Source organism: Lissotriton vulgaris, chromosome 7 (genome assembly GCF_964263255.1).
Source record: "Lissotriton vulgaris chromosome 7, aLisVul1.2, whole genome shotgun sequence".
Taxonomy (NCBI): Eukaryota; Metazoa; Chordata; class Amphibia; order Caudata; family Salamandridae; genus Lissotriton; species Lissotriton vulgaris.
The window spans coordinates 684,145,418-684,161,413 of NC_141695.1; the positions used below are offsets into that span (position 1 = coordinate 684,145,418).

At 42.8% G+C, this 15,996-nt stretch overlaps 1 protein-coding gene across 3 annotated transcripts in view; it reads left to right on the forward strand.

Moving 5' to 3' along the window:
* The window catches only part of RNF135 (ring finger protein 135), a 156,450-nt gene extending 141,397 nt beyond the window's left edge, over positions 1–15,053 (forward strand). For 2 of the 3 annotated variants that reach the window (XM_086930892.1, XM_086930891.1), the window contains exon 8: positions 10,737–15,053. In XM_086930892.1, coding sequence (XP_086787018.1) covers positions 10,737–11,296 — 560 coding nt within the window. In that variant the 3' untranslated portion in view covers positions 11,297–15,053. The remainder of the gene's footprint in view (positions 1–10,736) is intronic. The other variant, XM_086930893.1, reaches the window with a different exon arrangement.
* Positions 15,054–15,996: the final 943 nt, after the last annotated feature.

Below are 15,996 nucleotides of genomic sequence, written 5' to 3' on the forward strand. Positions count from 1 at the left end.
TGAAGCAATTGACTGTAACCATCGTAAATAGGGCTATCAAGGCACTTATACTGTCTGTGAACTTCTCCAGATTGGTGACGTATGATAATGTTTCTAACAATAGGTTTAGTTCCGCCCGGACACTCACCTCCGTTCCACGGAAGTTGTCCGGCTTAAAAAGCAGAGCGGCAGGTGGGTGAAATAGAGGGGGAGAGTGGGCAAGTTGTGGGCCCCTAGCAACTCCCATATGAGGGCGAACCCCACAGATTTACCCCTTAAGTGAGTGAGGTTAATGGGTGTCAATGTTTTTTCCAGGGTGGGGGGGGGTATTCATCATACCTGGCAAGTTGGGTAAGCCGGAGTGGGAGGGGGAAGAGGGGATAGTGAATACTCAACTTGCGGAATTTATCGAGCAACACCATCTGCTCGATGAAACCCAATTTGGATTCCGCAAGTTCCATGGAACAGAAACAGCGCTTATCAAAGCGGCGGATGACATCCGATTAATCCGAGATCAAGGAGGCTCAGCACTGTTGGTGCTTCTAGACCTATCGGCCGCCTTCGACACGGTCGACCACAAGATCTTGGTCGACCGTGTTGAAAAGATGGGCGTACTTGGCCTAGCTAAGAATCTACTGGCATCTTTTCTGACGGATAGATCCCAGGCAGTCACCCTAGGACAATTCGAGTCAGCAGAGTTGTCCTTGCCAAGTGGGGTACCTCAAGGTTCATCCCTTAGTCCGACACTATTTAACATCTATGTGTCGGACCTCGCTAAAACCATCGAAGCGCATGGGATGAACCTTACCTCATATGCGGACGACACCCAGTTGATTCTGACTGTCAGAGATGATGGGGAAACAGTAGCGGAGAGTTTTAAAGCAGGTATGCTGGCCATCGGACAGTGGATGTCAGCAAACTGTTTAAAACTGAACTCCGAAAAAACCGAGGTGGTTACTTTTGGTCATCTTAGCCCTAACTGGTCCTCGGTATGGTGGCCTTCATCCTTTGGAGCCTTGCCTAAACCAACCACGAAGGTGAGAAACTTAGGCGTCATTTTTGACGACAACTTGAACTTTACGGCTCATGCCAACCAGACGGCCTCTACGGCGTTTTACAAACTACGCCTGGTAAAAAAGATCCTTCCATTTCTCCCCAAAAGTGTAGGCAAGACATTAGTTAGCGCCCTTGTCCTGTCTGCATTAGATTACTGCAATGGCTTGTTTGCCAATGCCCAAATCAGGGTCATCAAGAAAATGCAGACAGTACAGAATGCAGCGGCCAGACTTCTCTCGGATATCCCCAAATTTAAACCTATAACTGATACCTTGAGAAGCTTTCATTGTCTCCCTATCAGGAATAGAATTAAATTCAAGACATTGTGTATTGTTTATAAATCATTACACGAACAAGCCCCTCAATTCCTGAGAGACCACCTTACTCCATATATTCCCCCTCGGCCACTCCGTTCAGCCAAGCTGAACGATCTGGTAGTACCCCGGACTAAATTAGTCAACTGGGGAGACAGACGTTTCCTGGTTGCCGCCCCGAAATTGTGGAACACACTTCCTCAATCCATTAGATCCAGCCCAAATCTCCTGTCATTCAGAAAGAAGCTGAAAACATGGTTGTTTAACCTCTAAGAGTCAGAAGCCAAGCATAGGAGAGTTCACAATAGTACAGCGCCGAGATGCCTGCGGGCATTTGTTCGCGCTCTATGAAATGTTAAAAAATAAATAAATAAATAGTGGGGGGTAAGGTTTATTACAGAAATGTGCACTGAGAAGCGAGATAATTGTACACACTATCAGGAAGGATACAGGGAAGGGCAGGCGCTACACCAAATCGGAATGAGCTGAATGTTTTGACCTGGAACGTACAGGGATTGAATAACCCAAGGAAACTGAGGCAAGTGTCTGGGTACTTAGATAGACATTGTGTTAAAGTGGCATTGCTGCAAGAGACACACTTAGACCCGAGGAATCCACCCCGATTTGCAACGAAATGGGCGTCTCCTCAGTGTTTGGCATCGTACTCTAGGTACTTGAGAGGAGTAGCCATATTAATTAAACGGGGAGTGCAGTTTGTGATGGGGGTCTTCGATGTGGACAGAGAAGGTAAATACTGTCTGCTCTGGGGAAGGTTGAATTCTCAGGAGGTGACATTCGCCAATTATTATGGGCCCCACACGGACATTACACACACTCTTCTCATGCTCTGGAGTAAAAATCAAGCCATAGGCACTACTTATGTTATATGGGGGGAGATTTTAATACGGTACTGGACCTGCAAAAGGATAGATCCCGAGCCTCTCCCATGCATTACACCAACACGCACCGAGCATTCAAAGACATAACTGACACCCACTACTTATTGGATGCGTGGCGGTATAAGCACCCTACACAGCGGGAGGGGACATACCACTCAGCGGTGCACTTGTCATGGGCAAGATTAGACTACTTGCTAGCATCAATGGGTATGGCGCATTGGCTGGGCAGAATTGGACATCTAGCCCGCACCTACTCTGACCATTTGCCTGTGGTGACGGCTTTGCTGGCTCCGATCGCTCAGACCCCCTATCTTAGCTTGTGCTTGAACCCTTTGTATCTACAAGATGAAGTGTTTGAGGTGGAAATCGAGCAGGAAACCCAAGATTTCTTTGAAAGGAATGTAGAGTCGGTGTCAAGCCTCACTGCTCTGTGGGAGTCATTCAAAGTCACAGCACGGGGGGGTGCATCTCTAAAGGGGGAGGTATTCTCAAAGATCTGCGCAGGGAACTATGTAAATTGGAGGGAGAGATTAAAAAGCTTGGAAGGAAACTTACGTCAGTAGGAGGGAGAGATGCTACAAGGGCCAGACTACGCACTAAAATGACAGACTATGAGGAAGCATGTAGGTTCAGAGGGAAATCCCATATGGCACGGATCTACGGAGAAGGAGACCGCCCTGGGAAAGCATTAGCGAACGCTGTACGCCCTCCTAAATTTGCAAATTACATAACAGAAATACAGGATGAACAAGGCCAGACACATGGGAACTTATCAGGGCAATTGAACACATTTGTGGAATATTATAAAAAACTATACACCTCTCAGAGAGGCTCCCTCATGAAATTGCAGGACTATTTCGAGGACACGGCCCTGGCATTGCTGGGGAAAACCCAGCAAAAATTCCTTAATTTAGACCTGGAAGTAGATAAGATTAAGGAAGCAATAATGGGCATGAGTTCGGGGCGCGCGCCGGGATCTGACAGATGGCGGGTGGAACTCTACAAAACGTATGTGTCGATTCTTGCTCCCATTCTGAAAGCTGTGTATTATGAGGCACTAGAGGAAGGCAGGGTACCAGAGACCATGAGGGAAGCCCAGACAATTTTGTTGTTAAAACCTGGGAAGAGTCCGTTCCATTGCGATTCATACCGACCCCTCTCATTGCTGAATTGCGACACCAAAATACTTGCAAAGGTTTTAGCCACCCGTCTTAACTTATTAATGGAAAGGTTGGTCCTGCCTGACCAGGCGGGATTTGTTCCAAACCAGGCTACATCTCACAACCTGAGAATCCTATTAGCTGTAATGCAAGATGTAGATCCTAATTGCTCGGGTGGCAGTTTTTTAGACACCACCAAGGCGTTCGACTCGGTGGATTGGGACTACTTAATAGGAACTCTGCGATATATGTGCATGCCGCAAACCTTTCTGAAGTGGGTGCAGCTACTATACCAACACCCGCTAGCCACAGTCTTACTGAATGGGAGACGTTCTGCCAACTTTACCATATCAAGAGGCACTAGAAAGGGGTGCCCGTTATCCCCAATCTTATTTACGCTCGCTATAGAGCCTTTAGCGGCGAAACTAAGGCAGCACCATAATAACAGAGCGCTGGTGTACCCATCTCGGCAGCTGCTAATCTCCCTGTACGCGGACGACATGACCCTCTATATAAAAAAACCTCAGGAAAACCTGAATCCGGTACTGAGAGAAATCACTAAATATGGGGCTATCTGAGGGATCCAGATAAATTGGAACACATCAGCTGTATTCCCTTTAACGAATCAGATTATACAACACCAATTGGATCACCCCTTGATCTGGGAGACAGAGGACTTTAAGTATTTAGGGATACATGTTACTCGAGATAAAGATGAACAAATGCGGGTTAGTTACGGAGTAGCTATGGCTAAAGTGACAGATAATGTATCCAAATGGATAAGACTGTCCATGTCAATGGCGGGTGGAATATCCCTCATTAAAATGACAATATTGCCGAAATTCCTATACTTATTCATCAACATTCCTTACTACCCAGGAAGGTTCTTCTTCAACACGCTTAAAACACAGTTGACAAAACTCATTTGGGGCGGGAAACAGGTGAGATTAAATCTAGCTACACTGATGCTGCCTTACAACCGGGGGAGTGGGGGGGCGGAGGGTTTCGACGTTCCCAACATTGAGCAATACTATTATTGTGCACAGGCACACTTTGCTGTCTATTGGATCCACTCTCCCCCTTTATGCCACATTTAGCGGTGGAGGATGGCTACATGGCCCGACACCCCCTGAGGGTTACTTATTCACATGGGTGGCAGAGAGAGGGAGCGATCCGTCCATTGTGGACTGCACTGTTTCCGCATGGGGATGGATGGCGAAGAAGTTAAATGCACAAATGATATACTCCCCGAAGGTGAAGTTAATTCGGAATCCGGTACTGCTAATTACATACGAGGGGCTATGTTGCAAACTGCTGGACAAATTGCATTATAGCACTTAGGGGGATCTATACACGGGAGGACAATTCCGCAATAAGGAACAGTTCTTTGGAGAGCATACGCCTACATTCATGGATACATTCATGTACACCCGTTTTAAGTAGAGTATAAAAGCCATAACCCCAGACTTTCCGAAGGAGTCAGACATATTCCCGCCATTACATACGATACTGCAAGCAGAAACTCCTAGGCATATAGTGTCCCAGGTGTACGAGCAGATCAGACATAATCCTCCTCCCAGCTCTTGTGGGCCAGAGTGGAATGGGACAAAGACCTGGAAACGCCTCTCACAGATGACCAATGGGAAGTCTGCTGTACACAGATGGAGGCAGTTACTAGTAACAGTAGATTGAGACTGATACACTATAAATTCCTTCACAGGTTGTTCCATACTGCTACATAGATTCCATCTCAGGGCAGACGATCAGTGTGAACGCTGTAGAAGAGCAGGAGCGGATTTCATGCACTTAGCATGGCAATGCCCCAGGGTGGCGGAATACTGTGTTTGAGGGACTGTCTGCTATGATAGGAGTAAGGGTAGAACTGGCCCCTCTTTTTTGCCTCCTGGGGTAGACTGGGGATATTAAGACTGTGCACAACAAGTTCTTGGCAATGGGGATACTGCTGGCAAGGAGCCAAATACCATTTAGATGGGGGAGGGGGCGGGGACCTAAAAATTCAAAGACTGGATTAAAGACTTGACAATGTGCAAGAACATCTTCACCATTATGCAGAATCGCTCCCAATTAGATCCCGACCCAAGGATATCTGGGGACCACTGGTTACCTATCTATTAGCGTAACAGGCAGATAATGAGGAGGAACAAGGAGAGGCAGAGATGGGAGGGAGGAGGAGGGAGAACGAGTACCAGGGAGGTCTTAAGGAGGCAAAGGATCTCTGTAAGCAGTAGGTGGTCCCCAGGAACATGAATGGATTGAACACACAACTGCATATACATGTTGGAGGGCACAGACTGCAGTTAATGTACACTGAGAGATTGTATAATGGACATTGAGCGTGAAGCCCCGTCCCAGGCGAATACGAGAAGGTTGTCTCTGTATGGAAGACTCGCTAATGTGCACAAGGGAAGGGGGTGAATTGTTAGGAGGGAGGGCTTGTAACTATTAAAGCCAAGGAAGGTACTTATTTCAGAAGGGGTACAAGGACAACTATAAATACATGACTGTAACAGAAGTACGTGACCTGTCCATTCCTTGTGACCTATTAAAAGGTTTTTGAAATAAAAAAAATAAAAAAAAATAGCTCCTCTCTGGCCAGAGTTAGCTTTTTTCAATGCTTTGCACGGGACTGTCTGGCTATACCCTCTCACCTTGAAACATCTCATGCTGTCTTTCGCAGCTACTTGAAATTCTGCATCACTTGAGCTATTTCTCTTTAATCTCAAACAGCTCCCCATAGGGGATGCAGTTGATGAGATTTACAGGATGGCTACTCAATGCATGAAGGGTAGAATTACCCGCGGTTGTCATACAATAAAGTTTAGTGTTAAGTCTCCCCTCTTCCACATAGATATTCAAATCAAGTTCAATGATTCCAATCTAACTTCACCCGTAAACTCTAGATTGACCTCATTTATGTTCAATACTTTGATGAAGTCTAATGCTGTTTCCAGTGGACCATTCCAGATGATGAACAGGTCATCGATATAGCGGTACCATGTGACCACTCGATATGTCCATCCCTTATTGGACTAGGCCCAGGCCACCTGCTCAGCCCACAAAAAGGTTTGCGTAGCAGGTGCCCATGGCCGTCCCAGAGACCTGTCTAAACAGTTGAATCTGAAAGAGAAAAATGTTTTTATGGAAACAAAATGTGACAAGGTCAAAACCAGAGCACTGTGTTCCATGAAATTCAAGGGGCGTGTATCCAAAAAATATTTTATGGCCACAAGGACGTCCTCATGAGCAATCGATGTATACAAGCTCGTGATATCAAGCTTGTATACATATATTTATCTGTGTAACTCTACATTGTGCAGTTTTGTCTTTCATTCTCTCATTCGTTACCTTGGTCAGTCTCGGATTCTTTTCTTTCCAACAGTTTTCTTTTCATAAAGCAGGCTATAATTGTATTTCCTAAATTACATATGTTTTTAGATATATGTTTATGTATGCAAACATGCATATGTATATAGCATTAATACCTTTTTCCTTTTGTATGTTTGAATACTGTCCAGTGTTTTTTTGCTTGGAAAGAGAGTATGGAATTCTAAATAAGTGAGAGTTTTTCTTTAATATTTTCTTAACATTTTTCATTATAATTCTTACAGTATCATAGCCCCGTAAAGAGATCTCCTCTTGAAATTAGTTGAAGTCTATTAATTCTCCGTTTGTCTGACCCACACCCTAGTCACCGGTGGTGCTCGGAGGTATGATAGCGCATCATACTGTGGTTAGCTATGTTTGGTGTATTGTAGGACGTTTGACTAAAGCAGATCTGTGCTGCGCTGGATAAATGTGAGATATTCTGTCAAATTTGCTTTGTTGGATGTTGCACTTTGGGAACAAAACAAACAGTGTAATAAAGCAGGCCTCACATTACTCATATAAATAAGATAGACGTTGATTATTAAGTTACAGCAAAGCATGATATAAAATCAATTATCCTGTTACTGGGCCTTTTTTTAATATAATCTGTATGTATGCATTTCACCATTGTACAATTTGCCATGGTCTTATTCAATGTACTAATACAAAAGACTTTGACACACCTCTTCTCACCCATGCCGACACCCTGTTACAGATATGTTAACCCAGCCAAACAGTGTGCGATTCCCTCCCTATCGAAATTACATCATATTACTTGTCCCTTTTGAAGCCGTTCATCTGGAAGCACATCATTTCCAGTGTTCGTGAATATACCCTTCATCACTACCTAAAACCTCCGTAACTTATCCCCACCTGGTCCCATGTTATTCCTTATGTAGTTTAAGTGGTGTAAGACCTGTACAACACACATATTTAATATAGATTAGGTTGAACCTGCCATTTCAGGAGTCCCATTTAACTAAAGCACAAGTCATCCATTCGCTGTCTGTGAGTTGTCCCCTCAAGTCATCTTTGCAGGCCACCCAAGCTGCCAACTGTCTCCTGGGTCTGTCTTTTTTTAGAGCTTTGCATATCCAAGATACCAGGTAGCCACCTTCACCCATATCAAGAAGTGCCTGTAGTGGCACGGAAAATACATTTGACCCATTCTTTTTTGGACTTCCAGTATGACCAATCCATCATCTCAATGGCCTTGGCTATATCCACTGACACCGAAACCTGCTCTGTAACCCATTCTGCACTGAATGCAATACAAGAGTGAATCACTGTTGATTTATAGCTGTGCTATATCTAGGGATGAATCCACACTGATCTTCATAGACTAGGAGTCCCTCATAGTCAGTGGTCTATAAGAGGTGGCATCCAAAGGGTCTTCCGCTGCATCATGCATATGAGGTCATCCTGCATCAAGGGAGGTAATTCACCCAGAGTCGGGCCTCCCTTAAAACCTCTAATAGATTTTCCTTTTTCGAGCGGCTTAACTGATTGGTAAATGTATATCGGGAAGCCATTGCTACCCGGAGCTTTTTAGGGGACAGTGCCTCTCACACCTCCTCTAGAGTGATGGGTCCCTCAGGGCTCTATCTCAGCCAGAAATCATGCTTTAGACACTGAAGTTTCTGGATCCACAGCCGAGTACACATTCCAGTACACATCATTCTGATGTTTTTGAAATACGCGATTAATCACAGCCAGTGTTGTGACCTGTACTCCACTAGTGCAATGCTTCATCATCACTGGTGCTGTCATCTTCTCCTGGTTCAGAATCCAAGCTGTTACTTGCCCTTTTAATATGAAAAGTTCTCCATCATTTCACTTATTGCACTTCCTTTTACATCACAAATGTAAAAGGCTGTGAGGTCACTTTCCCTTTATTGTAAAAACATCAGAGCTTTCATTTATACAAGGGCAGCATATTATATAACATACCCTGCACAAAACTTGTTTTTGTAGGGTGTCCGAATGCAGGTAGTCCTTCAGCATCGTGATCATGTCCCCATTGCTCTACCGACACCATCACCTGAAACACTCCCATTCTCTGCAAAAAGTCTGGGCATGTACAATGTTCACACATCGTAGACAACCCTTTTGGCATCCTCATCAAGTGAGGTGGTAAAATGCAACCTTGCTTCCCTATGCATGGAGGAAGGTGTTTCCCTCGAAGAGGGAGGACATGAGGTATTGCAGAGGTTATAAATCCCAAATCTAACCAGAGAAGTGTTACCAAATATGAGGCTAGAAACAACTTAGCTCAAAGGTTGTCTAGCCTATCTTTTTTCCTAGTATAGTATGAGACTCTGTCTCCACCAAGAGGACATGGCAGGAAGCCCCTGCAAGTTGAGGGAGAAACCATGGGTACATGGACACCGTGAACCAGTAACTAAAACGTAGGGATACCATGACTGGGAGTCTAGGTCAATTTCATTAGAAGTTTAAAGTGGGGTTGTGAGTAGAACCAAATACAGACCAAAGAAACTTCCCAGTGCAGCGAGGCTGCAGTGATAAACATCTACCGCCTAGACAGCCCCCATACCACATTCCCTTGTTCCACACACCTCTACCTGCCTCAAACCCAAAAGGACTAGAAGGAGGGTGAGCACAGTACACACACACAGCACATTAGGACCCACTCAACCCTCCAACATGGCGGTGCTAGGGGAAGCAAGACCAATATTCCCCAATCCTCAGAAATGCCAGCAAGGAGTAGAAAGTGAAGGTGGCTGATTAAATGTCAAGTGCTTGGCAAGAACGCTGGGGAAACATTGCCGCAACGGACTCTACAGCAAGAAGCAGCCTTAGGCATACCGGACACATTGCCCTAATTACAAATTTTACTGTACTGGCAGTCTTACCAGGCTCTAGTCTCCACAATATTTCCTTTTACATGGGTTTAAAGCACACATTTACCACCTGTTCTGAGCAGGTGGTAAATGTGTGCTGGGGCTGTCCTCAGGGGGTGGAGGCATGGTGTTGGTGAGATTGTTGATTGGCAGAGGGAGAATTACATGCTCCTTCCGTGCCTTGTCCGAGGGTTGGGAGGTGCCAAGGAATGAGTCTGTGCTGTAATGCAGATGTTTCGTAATGCGTTTTTACCAGTCAGATCTTCCAGCTGGAAAAATGGGGTCTGTTGTTTCTGCATCTGGTAACTCTGGGTGACTCATGAGTGTACAGAGCGTAATTCCTAATGTGATTCCTCTATGTATGTAGCCCAGTGATCCTCAGCACTACAGTGTAACATGTGCTTCCTGCTCGTATAAGGAGCCTTTTTGTTAGGTCGCCCTTAAATTAGTTTAAAAGGATTTAGAAGATACAACAAGATAGTGACCTTTAACTACCATCGACCACCACATTGCTTATAGATTAAACTGCATTGAAAACATCACCCTTCTTCAGGTCAGATGCACTGGTCTTGCACCAAACCACAAATGAATCTTGTGATTGTCCTTTGCTAGAGAAGGGTATGTTACTCACCTGTGGTGAGGGTATCAGCCCATATTCATAAGTGATCCTCTCTCCCTCAAATGAGTGGTGAAAGAGAGATGCAAAAGAGGAAATAAATATTGAAGATGAAGGCGTCAGTCCTGAGAGTTGTGGTGTAATACATTTTTAGAAAGGGGGCATTTAATGTTCCAAAATGTTTTTCCAAAATTTCCCTTGGTCTGGCAGGCAGAAATCAGTTTAGCTTCATGGTTCTGGGGAGAATGCCCTCGCTAGACCACTATCTTACAAGTTACATTTCGATAAATCATTAACTCAAAAGCCTGGATCACAAAACAACGTACTTATCGTATGCAAAAATCTAAACTGTTTGGAGTCTTGTGATGGTAAGCTCTTTATTTTTATTAACATGTATATCATTGTGCTTGAGTGTTTTGAGTGAAATCGTATTTTTGTTACATTAATATTTTTTTATTTTGTAGATGCCGTCGATCTAAGCTTTGATCCCCAAACCGTTTCATGTTACCTCCGCCTTGCACAGGAGAACAGAGTTGTGGTTGTCTCAGATGTGAAGTGTTCATACCCAGCCTCCCCTGTCAGATTCATCAACAATCAGTTGTTATGTTCACAGAGTTTCTCTGATGGATGTAATTACTGGGAGATCATTACAAACAACTGTGAAGGATGGGCTGTTGGAATTACAGGTAGAAAGATTTCCAAAATGGAGCGTCTAGGAAGAACTAAGGTATCCTGGTGTTTAGAATGGAGCAATAAATCTTTATCTGCTTGGCATGAAAACCAACAAACTCAAATAAGTCAGCAAAAACCTGAATCAGTTGGTGTTTACCTGGACTGTGAGAAGAACAGTGTTTCATTTTATTCTGTTGCTGATGACTTCACATTACTACACACCTACACCAACATTTTTTCTTTCCCAGTTTCCCCTGCTTTTTGGATGTATGGCTTGAATAAAGGAGGGAACTTATGTATAAAGAGTATTGGAAATAACCTTTCAAATCATAAGATTGAAAGTCTCAGTTAAAATAGAAATATGTTCACTTACAATATGGACTCAATTGGATTTGATCGAATTGATAATCGTCAACACCAAGCAGAAGAGTGTGATTAATTTTGTGGGCCTCCTAAGCCCCTCAGAGTGGCAACTAAGAAATAGGTACAAAGCTGATCCATAGAAAAATTGAGGAGTGCTGGTGTTATGAAGGGAAACTTGCAAAAGTTAGACACAGTTAGCTTATTTTCATCAGTGTACTGTAATAAGTGAAAATAAGCATCCACTGTTTTGTTTAACATCCAATGTATTGCTTAACATCCACTGTATTGTTGGCTCATGGTTGCACATCAAAGCATAATGAATCCAATTCCAGAACGAATCGCAAATGGGAAGGAAATGTCAATGTTCAGCTGAACCAAATAAAATTCACAGAATTTCCCTAAGTCCAGTGCAAAGCTCGGAAAATAGACATAAAGCCGTCGGCGTCTTTACAGTACAATCACAAGATAATATACTGAATAGGCAGAGCCATAGACCCCCTAACCTTTTGTAGTTCTCTATAGTCAAGTCACAAACAATAGGCAACCTTGTTTAAGTTGCCACATACAAAAACTCAGTGTCTTGTCTGCCACACTTTCCACAAGTACACAAACACACACACATTTTGCATTTGCCTTACTGCTGTTTCTGTTTCGTTTGTTTATACATGCTTCATACTCTGGTGCACAAAATAATACCTTTTTTTAGTCAGTTAGCATGGCTTGTGATGTAAAGCATTCTCATCTGGACAAAACAAAAAAAAACACTATAATGGATACAGATAGGACGTTGGCTTTTGTTCTGAGAGGATTTATTTTATTTCATTTATTTAGAAATTTGTAAAGCGCGAACCGCTACCCCCAATGGGGGTGTCCCGGCGCTGAAAACATGTGAGGTCAGAGAGGGTCAGTCTGAGAATTCTGCAAGGCTAGATTAGAGAGAAGAGCCAGGTTTTAGGTGTCCTGCGGAACACAGACTCAGATGAAAGGAATCTGAGTTCCCCTGGAAGTGAGTTCGACAATCTGGAGGTGGCTACGGCAAAAGCCCTACCACCTGTGCGAGCCAGACGGAAACTTGGGCAAAACAAAAGGCGAAGATGGTTGGATCTTAGATCCCGTGTTGCAAGAGACAGCCTAATTCTGTGCCTTAAGTATACCAAGCCACGACCATTGAGAGCTCTGAAGGCAAAGACCAGGATGGGGGATGCTATTGCCATTATGTTGATGACCACCTTCTGCTCCTGCAAACCCTGGACATAGGATAGACCATTAGTTCATAGGGTTTCTAAATAGCATCTGCCTGGTCAAGGTCACAGCCCCAAAATAGAGCAATAGCAGCAAACCCCAAGCACTTGCAAGAGAGACTTGTGTCTGCTCTACAAGGTTATCAGCTACGCCACCCCTCGATCTCCCCCCGCTAAGACTGGCTCATGCAGGTCCTGTACCTAACATGAAAACTTATATTGAACCTGATCCATTCCTTTACCATTTTATTTTCAACATTATAGCAGTTGGTAACAATGAAATTGGAATAAATCGAATGTTCAAAAAGGGTCAATCTTCTGTGTCTCATAAAGGCATATTTGAAACTGAAAAGTAAGCATGATTTTGGGAACAGTAGGCAAAAATATAGTTCTACCTACCACTTCTCTGAATAAGGGATTGAGAGATGCAAAAGCATTTATTTATTGTATATATGCTTAGTGCAGAAGACTTGATTTATTCCTTGATGGACAGAGTATTGTCTGTGGGGATGGCAGAAGGCATTACCTCCACCATTTCAGCAGAACCCCATGTGTTAGATTTCAAAATGACAGCCTGCCCAGTAGTCATCTGTGCACCTTGATAGGAAACCTATCACAGCGGTTCTGTCTAAGGTAGACAATATGTAGTTGATGGCCACCATTGCTTTTAACGGCCGTTCATCAAACCTTTAAATTTTTTGGTTTCCAGAAACAAACTCCCAAAAGCAGGAGTTTGTTTCTGAAAAACAAAAAAAACTAATCACCCCTAACAATGAAAGTTATTTCCCATGGTGTGGGAGTCAATATTTGTTTTTTTATGTCTCTCGCAACCATATTTTACCTTGCGAAGAAGAACACAAAGAGTGCATTACACTGCCCATCCTAAATATGATGAGCAGTGTAATGCCCTTCCTCTGATAGCCCCTACTCTGTCAGGCCTTGAAAGAAGCTTTCTGTCAATGAAGGCAACAGGGTCTCTGTCAACAGAAACCTTACAGTCCACCTGTCTCTAAATGAGGCATGCGTACCAAGAGTTTGTCGGATAGGGTACACCATCACATTCGGGAAAGAGTACCCTTCTTGCCAAACTCTAAATCGGTCATTAATAGTTGATTCTGCATGCAAAGTTTTACTCACTCAAACTTCAAGGAATACTGAGATTCTTCTCTGATAGATGAACATAGTATTGGCAGGAAGAGCCTGAGATGGTGTTGAAAAAAACAACCACATTTGATTGTTTAAATAATGTTGAGGAAGCATTAAGAAGAAGTGTGAGGGAGGACGTGTTGGCAACAAGAAAAAATGAAAAAGATTAGAAACACAAATAGTAAATATAAAAACTGATTTTGTCTATATGATGTATTCATTGGAAGAAGAAAAAAGACTGGATAAATGTAGGATAGAGAAGAGAAGTTTGACTACCTACAGACTAATTCCAGAAAGAGTGACTTTTTACAGAGAAGATAGGTGATGGGGGCTTTCTAGAAAAACCTTTCACACTAGTACTGGTGGACAATAGGACAATCATCACATTAGGACAGATGTGGTTATTCATGAATTCTGAAGTCATTACTGAATAAAAAATATGTATAATAATATTAGAAGTAGTAATAAATCTAAAAAACTAATTAATTCCCTAGACATCAGATTGGGCTGTATGTTAAGTATTTGTTAATGACCAGAAACTATTAGAAACAGACACATCAATTATAGAAGGCCTGCACATCCCAGGTTTGCAAAGAACAGTCCTCTTTGACAGGATGCCAATACTGAATGCATTTTTATAAGACTTCAATAATATTCGTCTTTTTATTAATTTGTGTAAAACAAAATATACATTTATTTTACCAGCAAGAAAAATAAAAACATTTATTTTCACCAGATGAAAATTCATAGAGTTTAAGTTTATGATTATCTTGGAATTTTCTAGAAAGCAAAAAGTGTCACCATTTGAAACTTAGGTCTACATTGCTCAAAAACCTAGCAAGAGATGTGTGTGTTATGTGTTAGTGTGACAATTAAAGTGGTGCCAAATATGGAGCAGAGGTATATAATTTGGTGATTACATCTGTATTTTCCAGTTGTGGGCATATTTAAAAAAAAGCTATGAATTAACCTTTGGTATGGTATCTTCAATTCTTCATCTGGAATTTAAGATAAAAAATAATGTGAACCATGGTAGTACATTAAACGATCATGTCTCTATATTTTGTATGTGCAAATGACATTATTTTTATTATCATGCATAGGATTGTCCTTTCTCTAAATGATTAGTGATAATTCGCTCTACATTAGGGGGGATGGTGTTGGTTAACAAATATGATTACTTGCCTGTATTGACTTAATTTTGTGAGCTTTTCTCTTATTGTGTTTTGTATTATGTTATGAGTGTTTAGCTTTATCTATGATTGTTTGATATCTATTTTACATTTGGTGTACTATGGATTGTAGCTAAAATAAGTTATGCTGTGTCCATGTTTTATTAAAGGTTTATCCCTAAAGAAACATTTGCTTGATTTATTGATTCAGAAAGGAGATGACCAATGAGTAAAAGCAGATCTTAAGCACCTCTTCTCCTCATCTTAAAACAAATTGAGAAATTCACTAGAGCTTTACCCCAACCCCACAATGTACATCAAATCCTGTCTATAGATTGTTGAAACACTAAAAAGAAATGATGGTTCAGCTTATTGAATCCCCTGGGGTACCAGTGTTCAGTGGCTCACTGGAGTTAAAAAATGATCTCCACAATTTAAGAAGATTACGATCCCTTTCATGGCACCTCTTAGAGACATATCTTGCTTCTGAATGTTATCACAAAGCACATTACCAAACTATTAACAGTTAGCAATTCATACATAAATTAGCGAAGAATTAGTACACAAAGACCAGTCTGTATTTCACAGGGGGACAAAAGTGAGCAGTCAGAATTAGGAACAGAAGACGAACCCCTGGCTCCATTCAAAAGTGGGAAACACTTTGCCTCTGCTCCTGCGTTGTTTTATGGACATGAATGCAGAGGCAATGGGGCTTTCCCAAAGAGGTGGCGCACTATCAGCATGCCCATGATGGCAGCCCTGAGGTGGGGAAAAGAGTGCCCCATAAACAATCACTGCACCCACCTGCAGGAGGATTGCTGTCCCTCTTTCAAGAGAAGGTAGGTGCCACCTGCACAGTGAAAACGGAGTGTCTGCATCAAGCAGCCGCTCTGTCTTTCACTAATGTGCTGCCCCAGGGCAGGTGCAAATTAGTGGCTGACCTAGGGTCAACGGATTGATTGTAATAGGGCACAATCTCTCTGTTCGCTCCTAGCACACCTATTCAAATGTGCACCTGGCAAAAACAAGGTCAGTGTCTGGAATACAGGCATCTTGCACCACGTGGGGTTCCTGCAGTGGCACTAGGCAGCACATTGTGCACCAGCGCAAGGAGAGGACAGGATTGGTTT